Here is a 23,374-nt window from a genome sequence, read left to right as displayed (position 1 = left end):
TGGGCCTTGCATTTTTCGTTGGGGTGGGCAGGCCTAGCGCTGACATTTTATGGTATCTGTGATTCCAGATCAAGGGGTTGAAAAGGGACCAATGGCAAGTGTTCAGCGGCTTTAGTTTGTTTTAGCATCAATTTTATTTTCCCCAGAGGAATTCAGGGATAAAAGGTCTTGCCCCTTCTGTATTAATGAAAAATGAATAAACGACGCCCGAGCACAAACAGTATAGGATTACCACATCATCAGTCCTGGCTGACAGCTTCCCTCAGGATTGTACTGTTCCAACCTTTTGGAACAGACCCAAATGCCCCCGGGGGCAGGTGAACAATGCACAGGGACCCAGGCCAGACAGAGGTGGCTGAGCACAGCCCTCTTGATCTGTCCAAAGAGGGGGGGCAGCTTGACTCTACCTCATGTCACCTAGGGAGAATGTGGGACCTGCATGGCCAGATTTTCAACAGACCTGGGAGACTGAAGTACGAAATCCCTACCCCTAAAGTTAAATCACTGCACACTCTAAGTGCCATACAGGCAAAATGAAAGCCTCTGGACCTGATCTGGAACACAACCCACCTGCAGGAAGGGCCACTGCAGCAAAAAACCTAGCTCAAAGCCTGGCCCAGGTATGGGAGGAGCCAAGTGTCAGAGGGAAGCAGGCAAGGGACCGACCGGGCTCCCTAGATGCACCAGTGCTCAGGGCCCCAAACTGTCCCCGTGAGGCAGCTGGGACTCTAAATCTGTTCCTAAGAGCCCCTGTAGTTACTGGGATGCTCTATTCCTGGGCAATCAGGCCTGGCAATTTATTACATACACCATCTCACCATGTCTCATAGATGTTCAGTAAGGTGGGCATCGTTTATTATTTGAAAAGTAAACTAAATTAAAGGCCTTCGCTGGTCAAAGTTGGAGCCAGGATTTGAACCCAGATCGGTCTGACGGCTGATCTCCTCTTAGCAGGAAACCTCTTCCTGACTCTAAGTCCTGGTCCCCTGGCCACTCCCCCACCTCACAAGGGCATGGTCCCAAGGAAGCCTGACCTCACCTAACAGGAAAAAGGTGACGGTGAATCTGGCACTCCAGTGTTGCCTAATGACATCTGCCTAACTCATTTCAATCCTAACTATTTTTAAAGGCACTCCGGAAGGAAGTTTTTTTAATTAGTAAAGCTAAATTACGTTTTCCTCCCTACCAAGAGAGCTTGGTTCGCAAGAGGTACAGGAGCTCCTAGGGAGAATGCCTTGGGGATAGAGAGAACTGGTCATTTCAGACCCTCAAAGCCCCACTGTATTTTGTATCTTACACCTCTGGCATAGCACAGCTTAAAAGTCAATGGAAAAAATAAAAATAAATTTAAAAAAAGTCAATGGAAAAAAAAAAATCAATGGATAGTCTCATGTGATCATCAGAAGCTTAAACGGAGTGTCTTTAGGGGACTGTTGAGCAATGTCAATCCATTTTAAATCTGCCTGCTGTTTAACTCAGCAATTGCATTCTAGGAATTTATCCTACAAATAAACTCTATACTTAGACAAAAATAGATACACAGGATGTTCCCTGGAGCCCCGTTTACAAGAAATGGTGGAGGGAAGCTGGTATCTGTCAAGAAGGGGTTGTTTCAGTAAGAAGTTATGCTTCCATATAACAAAGTATTATGCAGCTGATAAAAACAAGGAACAAAACTCAAACTATGCTGACATAGAAGGATGTTGAAGAAATGTAATTAAGTTGGGGAAAAGATTTCATTGACAGAAAGCATGCCCATATTTGTGTGAAAAAGGAAGATTTGGCCATAGAAAAGTTTCAGAAAGATGCAGAAGAAGAGGTTAACCTGATGACATCAAAGATGGGAAGGAGTGAAGGAGGGAAAGGAGACAGGGACCAGGGAGAAAGGCACTGTCCTGGAGACTGGGGAATGGCGGTAAGGACCCCGGTGGTCTCAGACACTGGCCCCCTTCTGAGCGCCTGTGCCACTGGCTGGGAGCAGGAGGCGAGTCCTTCAGCCCTGTCCTAGGGACCTCAATGAGGACTGTTCTTCCCCAGCCCCTGAATCACAGACATCAGTGAGAGCTACGCTGCTTCCTCCTGCAGATACAACTTCTAGCACTAGTTTCTCCCTGGATCATCTGATTCCATACGAAAGTTCCTTCAGATCCCTGCTTGGCCATCTCCCAACCCGGCCTTCCCTCCATCGTGTGGCCATGGTTAAATGTGTTTAAAGGTCGGGGTGGAAGTAGGAGACCGCTGGGGAGCAGAAAAGCCACTGTGAAAGCCAGACAGGCTTCTCCCACTCACAGGAATAAGCTGTTACAGGACGCCATCACGACCCTAAACGAGTCACAAATGGGTCGAAAGAACCGGAATTCGTAATATTCCTGACACAGGTGTGGCTATCTGACAGCAGACGATTCTAATCACCACCATTAGCTCAAATAAGGAAGGGGTGTACGAAGAGAGATTAATTACACAAAAGGAAAATTAGGGACACAGTTCTTCTTCATGGGAAGACCACACAATGGGCCTCCTGCTTCTGCCAAGTACCAGCTGTGCCACATTGAGCAAGACCCTTAAGGTCGCTGGTCGTGGATGTTGTAAATAACCAATCACTGAAGGTGAGCAGGGGCCAGGCACCGCCCTCAGCCCTTCACACACAGCATCCCTTGCCATCTTCCCAACAGGGTAATCCCATAGGCTCCGGCGTTAGGAAGAACTAGCTTTGTCAAATTTTGTCTTCCTCATTGGCTAGTTATCTGGAGCAAGTTATTCCAAGTCCACATTTGTAAACCGGGACCCATCACTACAGCATCTGCTCCAAAGGGTTGTTGTGCTGACAATAACGCAATGCTCGTAAAGGATTTCAGCATGGCGTCTGGCAAAACTGCCAACGTGCATTCGCAATGCTCATTAGTTTCATTTTAGAGATGGCAAAACTGAGGTTTGAGAAAGCCAGTGTGGATCATTTCTAAATCTGCTTGTGACGGTCTAGGATTCCAGTGGATTTAAAACTTGACTTGGTTTTCCAGAAAAATCTAACGTCTATCTCTGATGTGAGAATGACATGGTTTTGCCAAAAGCATAAAATCCACCTGTTTGGATCCATCATACTGAGGAAAGGAGACGATTCCCCTGACCTCCAAAAAAATCAAACTTCCAAAGAAGAGTAGGAAAAAGTAATTCCCCTTTTGTCCCAAATGCCTTCTCTTCCAGGCATGAACTGGAAGGACAAGGGCAGAGAAATCCCCAGAGTCCCGTAGCCCAAAACTGCACTACAAGGCTAGTTTGTCAGGGGGCTGGGGATGGCCTCATGGAAAACGCTACCATAAATGGGCATGTTTGCCTCAATCTCAGCCCTCGCACGGAAAAGTAATGATAACAAGTACCTTGTACGGAATAATACATCCATTTCAGACACCAAAATTTAAAAAAAAACACATGGTGTTTACAGGGTGAGCCGCAGAGGAAGGCCCAGCTAGTTCACGTTCTGGACTCTTGAGCCCACCAAAGGTCATCGGGCCAGTTGATTACCACGCCACCCAGGCACAAACAATACCTTATATTTTAAAGTTGCAAAAGGTCAGTTTATGTTTTCTTCAAAGAGAAGACGATAAACACGTGCCTTCCTGGATGCATTTGGGCCCACCAGAAACCTGACTCCAACAGAGTTTTTGTTTAAGGTAAATAAAAAAAGGTGGTGGGATGAAGGGTATAGATTTGACATCAGACAGACCCAGGAACGGGTTCTACCACTTGCAAGCTGTGTGACACCAGGCAAGTTACTTAACCTCTCTGAGCCTCAGCTGTCTTGTATACTAGATAGGCATTGTGATGCCTCCCTTAAAAGGTGGTTGCAATAATTATATGAGATGCATGAAGTCAAACACTGCTACAGTGCCTGACACAGAAGTGTTCCATCGGTGGTAGTGACCTCAGTGGGAAAGCAGTAAGGAAAGACTGCTTGTCCTTTCACTGATATTCAATATCCTGTTTTATACACTGCCATCTAATGACTGTCCGTTCAGCATCTTCAAGCGCCCTCTCTGTAAAAATTCTAAAATGGGAGCTTTGAGGAAATCAAACCAACCAAGACGACCCAGCACCCAGCACAACAAAACTACACAAAACAGTTTACTAACAGCCAGCCTGCCTTCCCTTTGCCAAATCCTAGCCAGTTTGCCATGTAATCTATCAATTCCTAATACTGTAATTACTCCCTGTCTCGGGAGTGATTAAACCTCTTTAACCACTACCTCTCCCCCCCTTCCCCCACCCCCGGGGAGGAACTAAATATTTTCTTTTACTTCTCGACAAGTATGGCTTTGAAGGATGCCTTTCCTCAAGCAGCAAAATCTCCACCAGCTCTCTGCGCAGGGAGAAAACTTACTAGGTTGGTGCAAAAGTAATTGCAGTTTAAAAGGTAAAAAAAAAAAAAAAAAAAAAAAAAAATCACACAAACCGCAATTACTTTTGCACCAACCTAATACAACAGGCAGCAGCCACCCTTTCTCTCATTTTGCCCACTCTGTGGGGTCTGAGAGTCACTTTGCACTGGCAGGAAATCCCAGTGGGATCTTACACCATGCGCCTGCAAGTCATGGAGGCAAATGCAGACCGTGGCACCAGGGTGAGTGTTTGAGGCCCCTGGGGTCAACCCGCATAAGATTTTTAAAACTTTGGAGGGAGGGTGTCTGGAAGAAACCTGGGCTGTAATAAATGAACTGGATCACAACCAGCTTTCTCTCTCCAGGATTATCAACAAGCACATCCTCTGGACCGAGGGAAAACACTGCCCTCTCTGCAGAGCGTGTACCCATGTGTTTTTAACTCAGGTAATGAATGCATTATCAGAACTAAGCAGAGCTTCCAAATCCACGTGCAGCGACACTTGCCCTGCCTATGTGCTAAGAAATGACTTTTCTGTGACGTTCGGTGGCACTCTTTTTGTCCCTAGAATAAAAGGTAGAAGCCTGGCTGTCGAAGCTGGACCTCTGAGATGTATAAGGAAGCACAGCTCCTGGAGTGTTGCCTCATAACAAGAATCACCTGGAAGTTTATTTTTTACTTTTTTTTTTTTTTAAACAGGTTTTCTGGAGATTCTGGTGTAACTGGAGTTGGGCCCAGGCATTGCCATCTTTCATAAGTACCCCCAAGGTGGTACTTACAGGCTACCTTGGGAAATGCTGGTTTGGGGGAAATCTGAGACGATGGGGCTGAGAGAAATAAAAATTGTGAACCCTTAAAAAAAAAATTAAAAAAAATTGTGATCCCTTATCCTGTCACCGTAGTCTTTATGAGGAGGGCAACAGCTACACCTCGCGGCTTCTCGGCCCCGGTAGGATACTCTGGAAGACTCTTGACCCACCCGCCCCCATTTCCCTTCCCCCCACCAGGACCACACTACTTACAGGTCTCCAACTGGGGAGATAACGGAGGAGCTGGATGGAGAGGCGAGATCTGGCACACTTCCCAGGCAGTGGCTTCCAAATCTCCCCCACTCGCCCGGGACGCCTCTCTTTATAGCCCCGGAGCTGCCCTCGGGTGGGAAGGGGGAGGCGGGCCAAGAGGGCGGAGTAGGGGAGGGTCCCGCTCTGCTCCCTTTGCAGCGCCCTCTGCAGGGCCGGAGAGGCGGAGCTTTGCTCCAGGCCCTTGGCCGCACCTGGGGCGAGCGCGCCGGGGCCGACGCAGAGGCTCCCGGCAAGGGTGCTCCCTGCAGAAGCGTGGTTCTGTCTCACCCTTGGCTCCGGGACAGTCACCGAGACTCCGGGTCCCTAGAGAAAAGACTTGAGCGGCCAGCGTCTATGGGGTATGCTTGAGAATTGCTTCCCTGAGTCTGTTCAGGCCACAAGGGCTTTCACCGCTTCCACCCACCACCGCCCCGGGAGGAACTGTAGGGGGCACTTGATTCACCTCGCGCGGTCTGGAAAGGGGTCCGGCCGCATTGCATGAAGGGTAGGAAAGGGGATTTTTTGAACTTTGCAAAGTGCAAGGCAGGGGACCCCGACTGCTGGGAATTGTGCGGGGCGGGGAAGTTTTTATTTTTCCCAACTTGCCATCCCCACCTACACCCACAAGCAAAACCAAAAATCTGCTCTTGTGATTTCAGGTGTGCCAGTCGCTGGCTGTGTGACCGCAGGTAAGTCGTTTCCCTTCTCTGGTCTCTGAGCTGATAATTATGTTCTGGAATTTGCAAGGTGCGTGTCAGAATCTAAGGAGAATGCGGGTGCCACCCGCCCTTGCAAGTTCCCCTGCCCCAAGAAATTCTTGCTAATGAAGAAGTTGCCTAAATTTGACTCCCTGTCTCTCTCCCTCTTCGTGCCACTCCCTTATCCCCAGGTGCGTCTTTCTGTCTCCTGTATGTTTGGCACTGTTTCTCCATCACCGTTTCTCTGTCTTGTCCTGCCTTTTATCTGTCATTCTGTCCATTGCTGTCTCTCCCTCTCTGACTGTCTCTCTCTTATGTCTCGCTCTGTCTCTGGCCTCTGTGTCTCTCCCGTATGTCTCAAGCTCTCTGGTCTCTGTGTCTCTGGCTCCAGTCTCTCTCGCTCGCTCTCTGCCTGGCTCTCCGTCTTCTCCCCGTCTCTCTCCCCTCTGTCACACACACGCACACAGGCCATAAAAGGAAGCCGAGGCGGTGGGCTGGCCCCGCGCCAGGCCGGAGACCCGCGGGCAGCCGGGGCGCCCCGCTCCCCTCCCGGCATGGGCTCCGAGGTTCCCGGCCGGCCGGTCCTCCCTCCCCGGGTGCGGCGGGCGGGCGGGCGGGAGACAACCCAAAAAGGGCAGGCGCGGGCTCCTTCCAGCGGAATTCCCAGCGCCGCATACCAGCCCGGGGCTGCCCGCTCCCCCTGACTAAATATGGTGTCGAGCGGTCCTCGGCGCGGCAAGGAGCGCGGGAGGGGCCCGCAGATGAGAACACTGCATCGAAGACCCTCTTGGTCTCTTCCCCATCCTTCTGACATCAAGCTCATCTGGTTTTCACCCTCCAAAATACCCAAGCTCTCTCGTGACCGGCAGCTGCGCAAGGAGAGTGGGGTCGGAACGGGACCCCACTGCTTGGCGCAGAGCCCCAGCCCCACGTGGGTCTCAGCTACTTACAGCCACAGGGATTGGGGAGAGGGTTAAAGGAGTTGGAAGACCCTTGCCACACGCCCCATATTATTCCACAAACCCTCCCCCAGGTAGCCAGGCAGGTGATGGTGGGGTCTTTATTAATACGTCCGTTTTGCAGGTGAGAAAAATGAGGTCCCAGAGGACTGCCCCAGCTCTCACTGGGAACGGAGCCCACCCGCCAGGATTCTAAACGGAAATATGCTCAGGAGAGCCGGCCTTGTGGCCAAGACCAGGTCTCTGAGGTTAGATGACTGAGTTTGAATTTGCCAGTGCCAGTTTCTACTCATAGCTGTGACCATCGGTAAGTAACTTGAACACTCTGTGCCTCGGTTTCCCTACCTGCAAAATGGGGAGGACATCAGTTATTCATGGCTGATTGTAAACAGTCTTTGAGATGACCCATGTAAAATGCATGTATCCCCTTGCTTCCTGTTAGCTATTATTCCCCACAAACATGAAACCAAGTAGTTGCACCAGGCCTTGGGGACATAACAGTGAGTGAAAGCCTGTCCTGCCCAGTCCCCTCCAGAGCTCTGCATCTCAGACCCTCCAGGTCCCTTCCTCATCCTTCCAACATCAAGCTCACCTGTTCTTCACTCCTGACAACACCCAAGCCCAACCCCCTGGCCCTCAAAGGGCCTACATCAGAAAGTCAAGAAGGGACAGTATTTAACTGGCTGGGGAAGTTAAGGGTCAAGTTCTTCAGAAATGATGAATGGGCCTCTTCCCCACGTGCCTTTTAGTGTCTAGACTGTAAAAGGAGTGGAAATTGTCCCAGCGTTAGCACAGAAATGCTGTGGAGCAGAGAAGAATGGAAGGGGGGAAACTCAAGCTGATCACCATCTTCCCATCATGGGAGAGAACCCACAGCAGGCTGTCAGAAGCCAACTTGCTGGCCTCAGAGGAAGAGGTGGCATTTCTATCAGAGGTATTAACAATGGCCCTTTCAAAGGGGTTGCGTTTGATTCTCTAAAGAAGTTGGTGACCATGCATTGAATTTTACTGCATTAGCTCATCTCATCCTTACAACAACCCTATCCAGTGGGTACTTAAAAATTTTTTTCCCCATGTTGCTGTTGAGAAACCAGGTTTGGTGAGTTAAATTAACCAGCCAGGGTAGCACAGCCAGTTAGTGATGGGGCAGGAATTCAACCCCGCCTGTGGGGGGGGTGGGGAGTCTGAGGTTTTTAACTCATGATCAGCTGAGCAGCAGGGGGGCAGCTTCAGGATTGTCAGCGAACCTTTCTGAGCCTTTTCTCAAGGAAAAGCACAGATGGTCAGAATCTTTGCCTCAACTCCCTACTGGCTTGTTAAATGTGGCATGTGAAGGCCTTATAGGAAGCGTTTCATACCTTGCTCGTATATTCTAGAAGTACTCAGGGACAGTGTGTGCACCTAACAGTCATTCAGTAACTGTCCATTGCAGCTCAGATGTTTGAATCTTCAAAAGTACATTGTTGTAATTAAATCAGATGCCTCATTTTATTTCCCATGGCTCAAAAAGCCAGTTATTTTAAGATTGAGGGAAAGTTACTTTGATTGAGCACTGTCAATAAGTTTCCTTGGCATGTCTTTTCTGTGAAGTGCCATGTTAATGGGAGTTTCCATGAACTCAGGAAACAAGATGACAGAGGGGAAATTTCTCTCTTGGAGTTTTGCTTTTTTTTTTTTTTTTTTTTAAATCAAATAGCTTTGTGTTTGCTACTGGCTTCAAAAAGCCCCAAAGCGTGATTCCCTCTAGTTTTTAATATTATCAAAGATTGGGTCCAAACATGGTTTATTCTTGCATGTGCTTCACAATTTAATTATTTCAAAGTATATCAGCACTCAAGCCATGCAGCCCAAGATTTATTTGCACAGGACTCTGCCTCCTTGTGAACAAAGGGGCACCACTCCTGACCACGAGAAACACTCAGCTCCTGCTCTCTTGCACAAAAGCACTTCTGTCTCACTCCTGATGGCCCCCGTGCTTCTCCGGTCCAAGGCTGTGTTGTACAGTAACCTGCAATGCTCTTTCCTTCACCACCGATTTCCAACTCTGTCTTGGGAACTCCACCTCTTGGTAACTCAACCTCTATAAAGAAGGGTCCTAAAATTCTCAATAAAAGTAGTTTTACAGTTTCTTACAAAACTAAGCGTGGCCTTACCATATCATCCAGCAACTCGAGCTCCCTAGGATATACCTAAATGAGATGAAAACTTCTGTCCATACTAAAACCTGCACACAGATGTTTATAGCACCTTTATTCGTAATTGCCCAAAATTGGAAGCAACCAAGACGTCCTTCAGAATGTGAATGGATAAATAAACTGCAGTACATTCAGATGATGGAATATTATTTGGCACTAAAAATAAATGAGTTATCAAGCCATGAAAAGACATGGAGGAAACTTAAATGCATATGACTAAGTGAAAGAAACCAGTGTGAAAAGGCTGCACACTGTATGATTCCAAGTAAATGACATTCTTGAATAGGTAAAACTATGGAGACAGTAAAAAGATCAGTGGTTGCCAGGGATTGGCGGGAGGGATGAATTGGAAGAACAAAGAGATTTTTAGGGCAGTGAAATTACTCCGTTTGACGCCATAATTGTGGATACATGTCATTATACATTTGTTCAAACCCATAGAATGTGCAACACCCAGAGTGGGCTTTGGGTGATAATGACGTGTCAGTGTAGGTTCATCTGTTGTGACAAATGTCCCACTCTGGTGGGGAATGCTGACAATGGGGGAAGGCTGTGCTTGTGTGGGGGAGAAACAGGGCAGATATGGGAAATCTCTGTATTTGCCTCTCCTTTTTGCTGTGAACCTAAAACTGCTCTAAAAAATAAGGCCTGTGTTTTTAAAAAAGGTAGTTTTATCTCTCTTTCATTTTTTAAAAAATTGATGACGACCACACAATCTTTGCAGAAGTTATTACGAAAATCAAATACCAAGGGCTGGGAAGATTGTCCTAAATGCCTTTAAAGGTATATTCTCACAAATGTTAATCCTTTGTGTACACTTGGCTTTAGGTTGAAAGAATACATCAGATTTTACATAATCATACAGGCATGTGAATCGTATACAAATGTGTTCTTGCACATAATTATAAAGCTATTAGTTTATTCTATGCAAACATATATACCAAGCTCAAATTTATCATCTTCAAAAGCCACCTCTGTTCCTGCTATGAGTTTTTAGATCACCCAAGTTTTAAATTTCCGCTTTTCCTAAATCCCTCTTCAGTTCCAATTCCCATCCTGTTTTTGTGTGTGTGTGTCAATCCAAGTTTTCTCCTAAAACTTCTCTTGCATTTCTGGAAGATAACTTCTCCCAACAACCCCGTGAAAACCACCAATAATGATGTACTAATTTCGTTTGTAACTTTATGGAAATACTTTGACGGGTCCTCTGTATTTATATTTGTCTTTTCTTTCCATTTGTCTTTTCTTTGAGTTTTTTTTTTTTTTTTTTTAATGTCTCAGCCCATGCACCTTTTTAAACTACTGGATTACAAATTAATTGACACTGTCCAAAAATCCTGAGTATAGAAATTTCCAGAGCAGATTTTCTCACCCCAAGATCCTTCTTTGTAGATAATCATAAAAATTGCAGTATTTTGAAAATATGTGTTTTGCTCTTTTCCAAATGTAGAAATGTAATACTAAACATGCTTTTTGAACCACATGTGGCCCCATAGATTATGATACTTTCCCCCAGAGAATGATACCACCAGCCCCCACCATTGGCACTGCATGAAGAGTGATTGTTCCAGGGGGAAAGGGCTGATGCCAAGTGCACATACATCAGGAAACATTCCCCTTCCTCCATCTTCCTCTGTACTCTCCAACAACGAGGCTACTGAAGACCCCGCCAGAAGCCCTGGAGAGCCACCCCTCATCATTCTTCTGGGTCTGGTGTCCATCTTTGATGACAGAACATTCATACGAACAGCCTTTACACAAAGGTGAGTCGCTTAATGTTTGGGTTTTTTAATTGAATATACATCAAAAGTATAAAAGTTGCCCAGGTACAAACAAGTTACAGAATAATGCACACAAAATGGTCTGGACATGGGACAATTCTGTTTCACTTCTATTTTGATGATTTTATATCAGTGTCCAGAGTGCTAAACTCTGGGATTTTTTTCTTAATCTAGTTCTGCATGATTGCAATTCCTGAGGTAAACTTAGCGTCCACTGCCAACATCTTTGGATATAAACCAAGTCCTCTCAGAAGAATTTAGATATTTATATTCCCATATACAATAGAATTCATAATTATAATCAGATACTACAGATTTCATTTTTTAAAAATGGAAATGAGCCCTTATAAAAACTTCTGTCTCTATATATGTCCTTTTGGCCTCTCAAAAGCCTACTTATAAAGTATGGTTTAGAGGGATTTCTTCAATAATTTTCTGTATTCAGGTAAAAATTATTGGTTAATCTGTATGGACTAAACACTGAGTCGCATCAGAGACAAAATCAAAAGTTTCAATAATTTCCAAAAGTAGCACAGAATCAATACCCTGAAGAGAATGGTGCTTTTGCCCATTACAGCCCTTATCACTTTCCCTGTGGAAAACGTTTGAGCTCATTGTCATGGCACAGGCACCCATGCAGTTTGGTTCTGAATATACCTCACGGCTTTTGCCAGTCAGTCACTGTCCACTGTCATAGTCAGTTTTCAGGGACATCAGTTTAGAGACGCCACGTCATACAAACGTCTTAGTACATATCAAAGAAGCATTTTAGAGATAGCACTAGAAGAGCTCTTACTGTTTGTCCATCCCAAGAATAAAAATTGTCATTGAGTAAGACTTTCAGAGCCCAAATAAGTAGAGATTGGTCCTTTCACAGCCCGTCTTGCACAAGTGCAGGGCACATGGAAGTTAAACAATGCCATCTTTTACAAGGTACTTTCTGGTATTTCTCCTAAAGCCTGTCTCTTCATGCTGATTCCACATTCTTCATGTAATAAAATAAACTCTTTGTTTCACTTACAGCAAAATTAAAAGAAGTGGTTCCCCCTCTACCTTTTAATTAAATCTTCCAGTAGAAGCCAAAATGGTCTAAGGAAAGAAAAAGTACATTGTTACCTAGTTTAAAAGTTCAACTTCAGATAGTAATTCAGATATTTAAATCTAATTATAAATAGTTATATGAAAAATAGCTAATCAAAAAAAATCAAACTTTATAGAAATTATATCTTTTTTTGGCTTCGGTGTTCTTTTATATTATTTAAAAACAAGAATGAATTTTCCTGCAAACCACCTAATTCCAGCCTGAAGAAAATTAATTATTGTGCCACATTAAAGAGCAGAACATATGGACATGAAGAAGTGATTTTTTTTTTTTAAAGAATGTACAGGGTACTAAAAACCCTTCCATTTCTCAAAAGTTTAAGGATCTTTAAAATACTTACTACAAACAGTATTTTCTTTCAAGTCAAATCCAATAAGCTAAATAAGAGTTAGCTTTTATTCACAAATGCAGTAAAACATGAGGGACTAAATGTTTTTCAGAAACTCATATTTCTACAAAGTACAAATATTGGTGATGCATTTTGGTAACAGTGGGAACATATATAAGTTATGTAATACATACAATTTTAAGATAAAAGATGCCCCAAGTGGAAATGTCATCTCTTCACAGCTTGAGAAATAGGAAGATCTTTAATATTAGCATTTTTCCCCTTCTCCTTTCTTGGGTGGTTATCTGAAATTAACAGAAACGAATATCAATACTTACCCCAAGTTAAAATAGGCAGTAGCCAGACATAGCTACATATATTTCAGGAGGTTACAAATTTAATATTGTGTGAGTTCTCTAGATGGCTTAGGACAATGGAAAAAACTCACTACTTTTTATTTTTTATTTTATTTTTTTTAAACAAATTTTTATTACACAAAGGTTGGCACATAATTGGATATTTTTCTACTTTGTACACAATTATTCTTACTCTCCACAGAAAGGCTGCTTCTTCACGTCTCACCAGGTGATGGCAAGCACTAAAATCCTAATTTTAACAGAACAGTAGTAAAAATGCCTCAGTGATTTAAGTTGAAAACAGTACATTGGTACATGGCTCTTGCACTTACGTCATCAGGAATGTACAAATGTCTTTTTATTCAAAAATACAAAATAAATTATCTGTAGGCACGGACAATGACAGCAGTAAACCATTGTATGTTGTCAACTGAAACCAGTAAATCGTTTCCTTCAACTGACTTCTCTGAAGTTACAGGTGAGGAGCAGTGTCTTGAAGCTTCCTCTCACAGTTCCCATTAGTAATGGTAAAGCACAATTCTAGAAACTAGAACATGCCACCTCCCGTACCGTCTCCCATTCCTCCCTTTCTGCCCATTCCAGGGTCTTTCTCTTCTTTTTAAACACTACTGAAGACAAATATTTAGTACTAGACTCACTCTAATTATTCAAAAAACAAATTTTTTTTTAAGTGAATAGAGTACCCTCTGGGGTAAACCCAGCGGTAAGTACCTACAAACTTCTTTTATGTAATTCATAATTTGCAAGGAAGGACAGGGTGTTCCATTAGCATTTTGATGGAAGCCAAAGCTCTTCAATCAAAAACAGCAAAACAAAACAACAAAAGAAACGCTACCTTTCTTCAAATAGAAATGCCACCCCGCAGCACCCTCTTGTGGCAAGAAGCAAACACACTGTTTACATCTTCCTACTAAAATCAGAAAACTTACCCAATCCCTGAAAAGGGAACTAGGGAAACCCCATAATCTTTAAATGGAAAAGTGTACAGAAATGGCAATCAAAGGTGCTGATGCTGCTAAAAACGAGCAACTACAGCTTTCGATGAGTCACTTAACCTTTTAGTCTTGGTTTGCTCAACTGTAAAGTCGCTGGGAATGATTTCTAGTGTTCCATCCAGCTCAGAATTCTAAGCTCTATAGAAGGATAACTCCTTGCGAAGTCAGAAATAACCTCCAAAAGGTTACCCTGCTTCATTCATATTTAGTTTTCAGATCTTAAGAGATACAGCAGGGGCAGCCGGATGGCTCAGTTGGTTAGAGCGCGATCTCTCAACAAGGTTGCCAGTTCAATTCCCTCCATGGGATGATGGACTGTGCCCCCTGTAACTAAGATTGAAAATGGCAACTGGACTTGGAGCTGAGCTGCACACTTTGCAACTAGATTGAAGGACAACAGCTTGGAGCTGATGGGCCCTGGAGAAACACACTTCCCCAATATTCCCCAATAAAATTAAAAAAAAAAAATACAGTAAATATTTAACATAATCAATATTGCTCTAGCAGCTGCCTGAGCCCTACCTGACTGTATTACTTAAAGAGAGAGATCAACTCTCTCCCACAGCTGGACACACTGAGCTCTAAACCATTCAGTTCAGATGATCAAAGCAAGGGCCTATTGCTGATGTAATCAAAACTGAAATCTCCCTGCAAGAGTACGCATTCTGAAAGAAATATGCGCTAGTCTCCTAAGGTTTTTATATTTGTAGAGACCTACCACCCTACCACAAAAGGTATCCTGAAAATGTCAAGTATACATAAACCTGTGACTTCTCTATCTGTATTCAGTAATCTTGCATTTTTTCAGTCTTTGAGGGAAAAGAAAAAGATTACTTGATTTGAAAAAAAAACAAGAAAAAAAACCCCATCATTTATTTAGTAGGCTAAGGACTACGCTACTCCAGAAAGTACAAATTTATATAAAAATCAGGTTTTTCAACACTTCTGTATAGAAATGCCATCTAAAAATTTTGTCCAGTCATCCACCCGCCTCCCCCCAAAATTCTCTTTCCAAAAAGCATTTTGTTTTTTGGATAAGTTACACAGGCTAAAACTATATTAGATATAAACTGGACTTACAGTATGACTCAAAAGCTCAGGAAAAACGACTCGACAGATAAAAATATATAGGAAGAAAATATACTTGCTGACAGCTAGCTGACAAATCTCAGTAAACTCATACCCGTTTGCTTTCTTCCACTAGGCTGTCCACCCAGTTTTGACATTGGAGGCTGAAGTGAAGATCCTTTCAGAAATGTATTTTGGATGCCATCGTTAGTTCCATGCAAGAAATGAGCTAAAATCCCATATAAAAGAGGTCTATGGCAAAAGAAAACCAAAATCAATTAAATTTGCATAAACAGGAAAAGCTTAAAACATCTACTTTTTAAAAGGTAGCCTCTGACCCCAAAATAGCCAAGTAATTCACTAGACTTAAAAAAACAAATGTTGCATGGTTTTATCCAAAAAGCAAACTGGTCATGCTTTTTAAAATTTAAGCGCACCATTTAATTCTAAAGACAATTTTAAAATCCAGAGAAAACATGTTAACAACTTAAACCTCATCTAAATTGAAATATAATTTCAATCAATGCACATGAATTCAGCTTTTAAACGCCTAAGTCAAGTATAAAATTTCCCAGCACCTCATGTAAGGGTGAAATTCAGGGAACCAATAACGCAGTTAAACTTAGCCAGTTTGCAGTGTGACTCACCACATTGCTTGTTATCCAGCCACCTGGAACTAGAATTCGTTTGTTTGCAGTTAGCTCCATCCTGACATGCATCTGTTTTCACTTTGTTTCTCCCCTCACTGATCAACTGAAGAACTCTGTTCCCTTTCTCAAGTAAATCCATACCTCGTTAATTAACAACATCCTAACCTGGGAAAGAGCAATTTCTTCTTAATCCTCAGGTGCCCGGACACTGGAATCCAATTTACAACTTCTGTCAGTTTTTACTGGTGATGCATTAAAGTCTCAGGCCTCGAGGGCTGAGGCCAAGTCTGGAGTCCGGACATAACATCATCTTTAAACAGACCAGACCCCAGGAAGGATGTCAGTCCCCAAACCTGCCTGCCAAACTCCCGCTTTCCTATATAAGAAAAAGCTAAGCTGAAGTTAGTGCAGCCATCCCTATCAGACTAGCCTGGCAAAGGCGTCTGCCAGTATTTCTTTCTCTTCCTCTCTGTCTCAGCAGCTGTCCACTCTCAGACGCTTTCTTCATTCTCCTACTTTACAGTCTTGTGTGAATGCTTTCACCTTTTGTGAATGACCAGGGGTTAATTCCACACCAGGACACTTAACACTGAGATACAACAGGTATGCAAACACTATCGGATTAATAAATCCTCGCCCAGGGAAGGTCTTATGTCCCAAGAGCCACGCTGCCTGGGTTCAAACCCTGGCTTTGCCACTTGACCTCAGCAAGATTCTTAATGCCCCAGTCTTATAAATGTTTCTTCCTATAAATGAGGGTAAATGTAGTCCACACCTCATAGGGAAATGGACTAAATGAGCTAATAAAAGTCCAGTGTTTAGAACTGTACCTAATATATATTAAATGGTACATAAATGTTAGCTATAAAGAAGTTGGATACGAACTAGTACCATGTTTCCCCGAAAATAAGACCTAGCTGTACAGTCAGCTCTAATACGTCTTTTGGAGCAAAAATTAATACAAGACCCAGTCTTAAAAATTAATATAAGATCGGGTCTTATATAATATTATTCTATATAATATTATTCTTATAGTGAAAGACCGGGTCTTATGTTAATTTTTACTCCAAAAGACGCATTAGAGCTGATTGTCTGGCTAGGTCTTATTTTCAGGGAAACACGGTGGTGGTGGTGGTGGTGTGTGTGTATTTCTTGCTAGGAGAAGACTGTGTGTGTGTGTGTGTTTGTGTGTGTATTTCTTGCTAGGAGAAGACTGCTTTGAGTTATGTTCCCAGGCACCTATATACAATTTTTGTTTTTTTGACCATTCGGGGATCCTCTGGAAACAGTTTAAGAAACACAAAGGCAGGAAAAGAACTAAGAAACTACTAGAAAGTGGTTACTTTTCTTTTTAAGAGCATAGTTTTGTATAAATGATGAGGGGAGAATTTAAGATACAGGGAGAGCAAAAGGGGGTCATAAAAGCAGAGGGTTGGTTTTCACTAAGTTCAGTGGTAAGGAGATGGAGCAGTACCTCGGGGTTGGGAGTTGATAGGTTTTTTTGGAGAGGGCAGATCTGAGTACATCCCTAAATTGAAGTGAAGGAAGAAGTTAAATGTGAGGAAGAAAACAGTTGATAGAACAAATGCGTCAGCAGAAAAAAAGGATGAATCAAGAAGCCTCAGGCTGAGTGCCCCTTAAAAAGAAGTGATGCTCAGTCCTCCGAAACCAGGGGAATTTTAGCCCCAGAGAGCAGAGGCCTCGTCTGACTCGTTCATTACTATACACCTGGGATCTGGTGGCGTGCTATACATGCACTAGACCCAAATAAATACCTGCTGGATTAAAGCGAAATAAAACCACCACTATGCGGCTGTGATTCTAATACAACAATATCTAAAAGGTTAACTTAAAAATAACTTCTTACATTGTATTATCCTTCGATTCTTCAAATGCATTTAGTTCACGGATGAGAAATTGTCTGTCCAGGGGAACTACAGGTTGACCAGATTCTGACGGGGGAAAAAAGATCATGAAAACAGATTTATGATTTTATTAATCTAAAACGCAAATATGATTTTGATAAAAACCACACTTATCAGGTATACTCATTTTTCAGATTTTGGAAGAATGATGATAGCGGATCCAACTTACAATTTTATGACTTTCCAAATACCTATTTGTTAAATGTTTAACAATACGGTTTAACATCAAGTCACTTTTTAAAATATAATTTCTGGCTGGGAAAATCTGTTTCTGGATTTAAACTACAATACTAGACTGCAGAAGTCTGTTTCTGAGGAGCCCGTGAATTAAATACATGACAATACCAATATCCATTTGGTGGCAGTAATTGTAAAAGTAAACTTTAAAGTGAAATGTTGGCAAGGATGGAGCAACTGGAATGCTTATACTCTGCTGGTGGGACAGCAAAATGGTACAGCCACTTAGGAATAACAGTTGAGCAGTTTCCTACCAAGTAAGCATGCACTTGCCACACACAACCCAGCAATCCCACCCTTAGCTCTTTACCAAGAGGAATTAAAACTTATGTTTGCACAAAAACTTTACGTGAATGCTTTTGGCAGCTTGATTCGTAAATGGAAAAAACCAGAAACAACTCAAATGTCCATCAACTGATAATAGATAAATCGACACAGCCATACAATGGAGTGCTGTTCAGGAGAGAATAAAACCAGCACACCCCTACAATATTATAAGCCTCATGAGAACTTGTTCAAGTTATGGATAGAGCCCATGAGATTATTATGTTCCAGCCTCTGAGATGACAGTTTCATAATGAAATTAGATTTCTAGGCTAAAAATTTTCTTAGAATTGGAAGAAGGGAAGAAGCAGATTTTGTCTCGGGTGACAAACAATAACCTCTTACCTGATATGAGGACAGACGCTGTATACTTATATTTGTTGAATTCTAAATACTCCCGAATTAATTCATTGATGAGAAGGTTTTCATGAGACAAAGGTGGTCGTGGTTCACTTTCATCATCTAGGGCTTTGAAAACTTCAGCTCGAATCCTCGCTTTTAAATGCCCTAATACTCCCCTTTTTTCCAAGGTGTCCTTTAAAACTGTTAAATATAAAACATTAAGGCTTCAATTATAGAATAAGTTTTGTCGTTCTCAGGCATACTTTAAAGTAAAATGTTGAAAAGGTAAATGGCCCAACAGCAGCTTTCAATCTACAGAATGATCACATTAGCTACCACAAGCCATGCTTGTAACAAAAATAAAGTTCCCAAGTTGCAGTGATTTACTATTTTAATATATTTAAGCAAATTCAAGTTTATCCTTCCAACATCGTCACTGTCAGAGGTTACAGTCTGATACACATTCCTCAGTGAGGAAAAAAGGGGCATAGAACGACAGTCAGCATATATTCCCTATGCTGTATGTTACATCCCCACGACTTACTTTTTTTATACCTGGAAATTTGAACCTCTTATTCCCCTTCGCCTTTTCCCCCCTTTTAAAATTTTTCAATTACTGTCGACATTCAAGATTATTTTATATTAATTTCAGGTGTACAGTGGTTAGATATTTGCATAATTTAAGAAATGACCCCCCTGACTAGTCTAATAGCCACCTGGCACTATACATACTTATTACCGTATTATTGACTATATTCCCTGTGCTTTACAGCCCCATGACTATTCTGTAACTATCAGTTTGTACTTCTTACTCCCTTCACCTTTTACACCCTGACCCCCAACCCCTCCCATCTATCACTCCGACAAATCTAGTATCCATCTGACACCATACGTAGTTATTACAATATTACTATATTCCTAATGCTCTACCCTTATATCACCATGATGACGGTATAACAACCAATTTGTACTTCCACAAAATGCCAGGACACCCCAAGGCCTGCTGCCACCTGCCAGCTCCCATAAGGTTCAGCCCCTGATAAGGCCTCCTGTGGTATGCAAGTTGGATGAGACATGGTCTCAGGGAGTCACTACAGTAGGAAGAGTTATGGTCACCAGGTCAATGTAAATTCTGGTTTGGTGCCATTGCTGAGCCTAGAACTACTCAGCAAAAGTCTCAGAGCACATGGAGGCCAGTCTGAAGCCAGTCAGCCCCACCTGAGGTTTGTCGGACTCTGATAGTTTTCCGAGAGAGTGCAATGCTAGCAGGGCTGGCAGCTGGTGAGAAAGGGCCTCCGGCTTTGGGGGAGTTGGGTGGGGTGGGGTCCCAGCTGGGTCAGCAGGGCGGAGCAGCGGAGCTCACCTAACCAATCAGATTCAGATTAGGCCGTAAGCGTAGGGGGCGGGCTCAACACAGGGAAGATGGCGCCAGCAGGCCAGCGGCTGCACGGGAGGAAGATCTCCTCACAGAGAAAATGTCGACTGTCCTCCGGCCCTCATAGCGAAGCCACACAACTCAGTCTGCCCCACGTATGTCTCTGACACCCCACTAATTACTGTTCCTCCGCTGGAGCCCAAGGTGAGTGCCTGGGAGCGAGAGAGTCTGTGCACGAGCCGTTTGTGAGGACGCCTGGGTTTCCCGCTGCCTTCTGTCCCACCCAGATGGTTGGAATCCCCAGTTTTTCAGAGCCACATGTTGTGGAGGCTCCTCTTCCTGACACCAGTACTCTGGGCTGGGGAGGCCGGTGTGGGGCTAGGGTCCCTAGCTCCTCTGTGGGGGGGGAACCTCCAAGGCCAAGATATCCTTCCCGGTTCTCAACCGCGTCTCTGACCCTCCTACCTCTCTCGACTCGGCTTCTTCCTTATATACTTAGTTATACAACTTCTGTTCAGCCAGACTTCAGATGGTTCTCCTGGCTGTTTGTTCTATAATTTTCTTGTAATTTTAATTTGTTCACGGAAGGAAGTAGGCACAGTGTTTATCTACTCAGCCATCTTGGATCTCCCTCCTGACGTAACTTCTTCTTGATGAGCAAGGGTCTTTATTACCAATATCAATAGTTGTGATAATGAGATTTAGCAATAAATACTAGTATGGATAGTAACGTCGTAGGGCTGAATTGGCACCACCCCTTGCAGTGGTCTGGAACCTTCTTTTTTCAAATTGTCCCTAATGGCTAAATAACAACTCCAGAGAATCAACACATCTCACCCACAGTGCCTAGAACATAGGTAGAGCTCAATAAACGCTACCTAGGAGCATTATAATACAGTGCTGTATACTATTAGATGTAATAAATACAGTTTAATACTGTACTGAGCCCTGTCAAAGGCACCAAATAAGTACACCACAATAATGAAAATTCATAAAGGGAGCCCAGGAACGTAAATATTGTTTAAGCTTTATAAACAATAAAAACCTGGGTCTTATGATTAAAGAGATACAATCTAGACTAGACTTTAAACTTTTTTGCCCCTTATTTTTAAATCATGCCCTCAAACTTTTTGCAGGTATGTAAGCACGTATAGCTCTCACCCAGTCGAGCCCACAAAAGGAAGGTACGGCCTTATCGTATTCTTGGGATTATAACCAAACCCCTGTTTTCTAATTCCGTCTTTGGAAATTAGACGGAGAGATTTTTTTCCCACTGGCAGGGCTCCTGTCCCAATTACTCTGTGTTTGCACACAGCACAGACTCAAACTCAGCCGAGAAATGAGAATTAATGAAGCTGGGGTTGGGAAACGTAGCATATTTCATCACCACCTCAGCGGTTGGTCACCAACTCATGCCTCGGTTGCCTTCTCCAATATGAGTTCTTACCTCCCAGAGGCAGAACCCAGTGGGTGGAAAAATGTGAAAGAGCTTTAAAAAAAGGTCAAAGCTCAGAAAACATAATTGACTGGCAAACACGTTTTGATTGGGTTTCTCGAACACAAAGCGCATTCGTAACTGGAAAATGCAGAAAAACCATAAAGGGCTCCCTACATCTGTGTAGGGCACCCCTAATTCCCAGTTCTTCTAGGGTTCCAGATCATTCTGCCCTTCCCTTTATGATCATGCTTAAAACGCTGTATCATGACAACTTGTTCAGAAAGAGGTTCTTAACCTGGCTTACACGCCTAAGTAGCTAAGTCCTCTGACGTTGCATGTAATACTACGTTTGACATGTGCTTCCTGGGAAGAGCATTCAACGATTTATGTGACGTCTGTTCTTAGGGATAAAGGCATGCCTTGTTTATGATTCCTCACCAGCCCAGTGCCACAAATACACACTCATACCAATGGTTACTGAATCATCTCAAAGGGACTCCACCCCTCCCTGCCAAATCTCGAAGAATTACTGACTTAGGCCCCAAGTCAGTAATCCGGGGGCAGAGCAGTGTCACTCAGTCATTAAGACTGGAGCTGTCTCTGGGGCAGCACATGTAGCTCTCACACTCTGCCTCTTTCTGACTGGATAACTTTGGGCGAGTTATGTCACGTCTCGGCACTTGAATTTCCTAATCTGTGAAATGGGCGTAGGGTTGTTACATAGAATCAATGAGATACCAGCAGGGGGCTGGGCAGTGCCGGACACCTAAGGCTCCATCACGGGTCACTAATGATTATTACTATCTGTCTGGACATCTACGTCCAAACCAGCGGTGTACAAAGTTATCAGCTTTAAGGACTCACACGTTGGGGAAACTTTTCTGAAAAAGGCAGGAGAATGGCCGGGCCAGGCAGCTTTCTACCTCCAGTTTTTCCCGATGGGAAACCGGGACCTACTTGTCAGGTTGTAAGGATGCAGTGCGACAACCAAGCCAACGGTTTAGGAAGGCGCCGGACGCCACTGCTGATCGTGGGTCGTGGAAACATCAGCCCCGAGCGCGAGGTCCAGCCCAAGGCCTCGGCTCCAGGTGGGGGTCCCGAAAAATGCTCCCTTGACCCAAGGTGCAGGACTGAAGACCTCTCAGGTACCTGCAGCGCCTGTGACGCCTCCAACTCAAAGGCGGTTTAAAAACTGCCCCTGTGCCACCCCCTTCCTTCGGGGCCTTGGCTCAGTGGCAGCCCCGCCACCCGGAAGCTCCGCGGGCCCTGACGCCGCAGAGCGGCCCCCCCGGGAAGGCTGACTCGTATTCCGCGTGCTCTCCTTTCGTCCCAACCTTTTCACGGGCTGCAGGCCAGACGCAGTGGAACCGGCAAGCCTCCCACTCTCACTCACCAGCCTTCAGCTCGGTGACAGTCGCCATTTTCAACTGCCGCCAGGGGCGCGCCACGGCTGTGCGCATGCGCAGCCCCGCCCTGCTGCGCGGCGTGGTCTGCAGCCAATGGGCGCACCGCTCCCTCCGCCCCCTTCCCCTCACCCCTCCCCCTTCCCTCCCCCCTTCCCCTCACCCCTCCCTCACCCCTGCGGTTTACTGTCCAGAGAGACGCCACCACCAACCAACCCAATCAGCGAGCAGCGCTCCAGGCTGGCCCTGCTAAGGGAGGAGGGAGGGGGAGTGGGGACTGAGGCAGGTCTGAGCCCTTAACCTGTGGGCGCTGCTGGCACTTTAGCCCACGAAGCCTTTCCTGGTCTATCCACTGCTCACCCCTGCACTTTCAAGTACTAATTGTTAATAGTTTCCATGCATTAAGCCTGTGGTTCTCAAACTTGAGCATGCGTCCGAAGCATCTGGAAGACTTACGAAAACAGGTTACTGGGCCCCACCTCTGAAGTTTGTGATTCAGACACTTCTGGGGTGAGGTCTGAGAATGGCCATTTTTGACAAGTTCCCAGGTGACACTGATGCCGCTGGCCCGGGCATCACCCCGTGAGAACCACGGTGTTAATACTTACTGGGAACCTGACACTGCTGAATGCTTTACCCACACTAGCTCCTTGGTGTCTCTAGTATTGCTCCCATTTTACAGAGGGGAAAATTGAGACGGATGACTGAAGATGAAGAGACTTAACCAAGAGCACCAGCAAAT

The 23,374-nt window shown here is 44.3% G+C and overlaps 2 protein-coding genes and 2 long non-coding RNA genes across 12 annotated transcripts in view; 2 read left to right on the top strand and 2 right to left on the bottom strand.

Moving 5' to 3' along the window:
- Window positions 1–5,530, bottom strand: part of MYH11 (myosin heavy chain 11) — a 93,356-nt gene extending 87,826 nt beyond the window's left edge. For all 5 annotated transcript variants that reach the window (XM_074322777.2, XM_074322774.2, XM_074322779.2 and 2 more), the window contains exon 1: window positions 5,397–5,530. The gene's annotated coding sequence lies outside the window, so the exon portion shown is untranslated. The remainder of the gene's footprint in view (window positions 1–5,396) is intronic.
- LOC141569455 (uncharacterized) lies at window positions 4,478–5,192 on the top strand. Its single transcript, XR_012493108.2, has 3 exons — window positions 4,478–4,615; window positions 4,739–4,820; window positions 5,074–5,192. It is a non-coding gene; the product is annotated as an uncharacterized LOC141569455 (long non-coding RNA).
- Window positions 5,531–5,658: 128 nt separating the features above from the next.
- On the top strand, window positions 5,659–15,212 carry LOC109433850 (uncharacterized). Of its 4 annotated transcripts, none has more exons than XR_016022545.1 (6): window positions 5,659–5,794; window positions 6,095–6,124; window positions 7,217–7,399; window positions 7,842–8,026; window positions 10,804–11,050; window positions 15,075–15,212. It is a non-coding gene; the product is annotated as an uncharacterized LOC109433850 (long non-coding RNA). The 4 variants fall into 4 exon arrangements; XR_016022544.1 differs by having other exon boundaries at window positions 10,784–11,050; XR_016022542.1 differs by lacking the exon at window positions 7,842–8,026.
- On the bottom strand, window positions 11,055–22,729 carry CEP20 (centrosomal protein 20). Of its 2 annotated transcripts, XM_019710380.3 has the most exons (6): window positions 22,623–22,729; window positions 18,420–18,617; window positions 17,456–17,540; window positions 15,054–15,190; window positions 12,693–12,803; window positions 11,055–12,157 (listed from the first exon to the last, which is right to left on the bottom strand). In XM_019710380.3, the coding sequence occupies exons 1-5, from the start codon at window positions 22,687–22,689 to the stop codon at window positions 12,727–12,729; spliced, it is 564 nt and encodes a 187-aa protein (XP_019565939.3). In that variant the 5' UTR covers window positions 22,690–22,729; the 3' UTR covers window positions 11,055–12,157; window positions 12,693–12,726. The 2 variants fall into 2 exon arrangements, with proteins under 2 accessions (XP_019565939.3, XP_088657359.1); XM_088801233.1 differs by having other exon boundaries at window positions 11,055–12,803.
- Window positions 22,730–23,374: the final 645 nt, after the last annotated feature.

Source organism: Rhinolophus sinicus, chromosome 10, assembly GCF_057876585.1.
Source record: "Rhinolophus sinicus isolate RSI-liver-muscle chromosome 10, RSI-T2T, whole genome shotgun sequence".
NCBI lineage: Eukaryota > Metazoa > Chordata > Mammalia > Chiroptera > Rhinolophidae > Rhinolophus > Rhinolophus sinicus.
The sequence above is the reverse complement of the archived record's forward strand: the minus strand, read 5'-3'. Positions and strand labels throughout refer to the sequence as shown.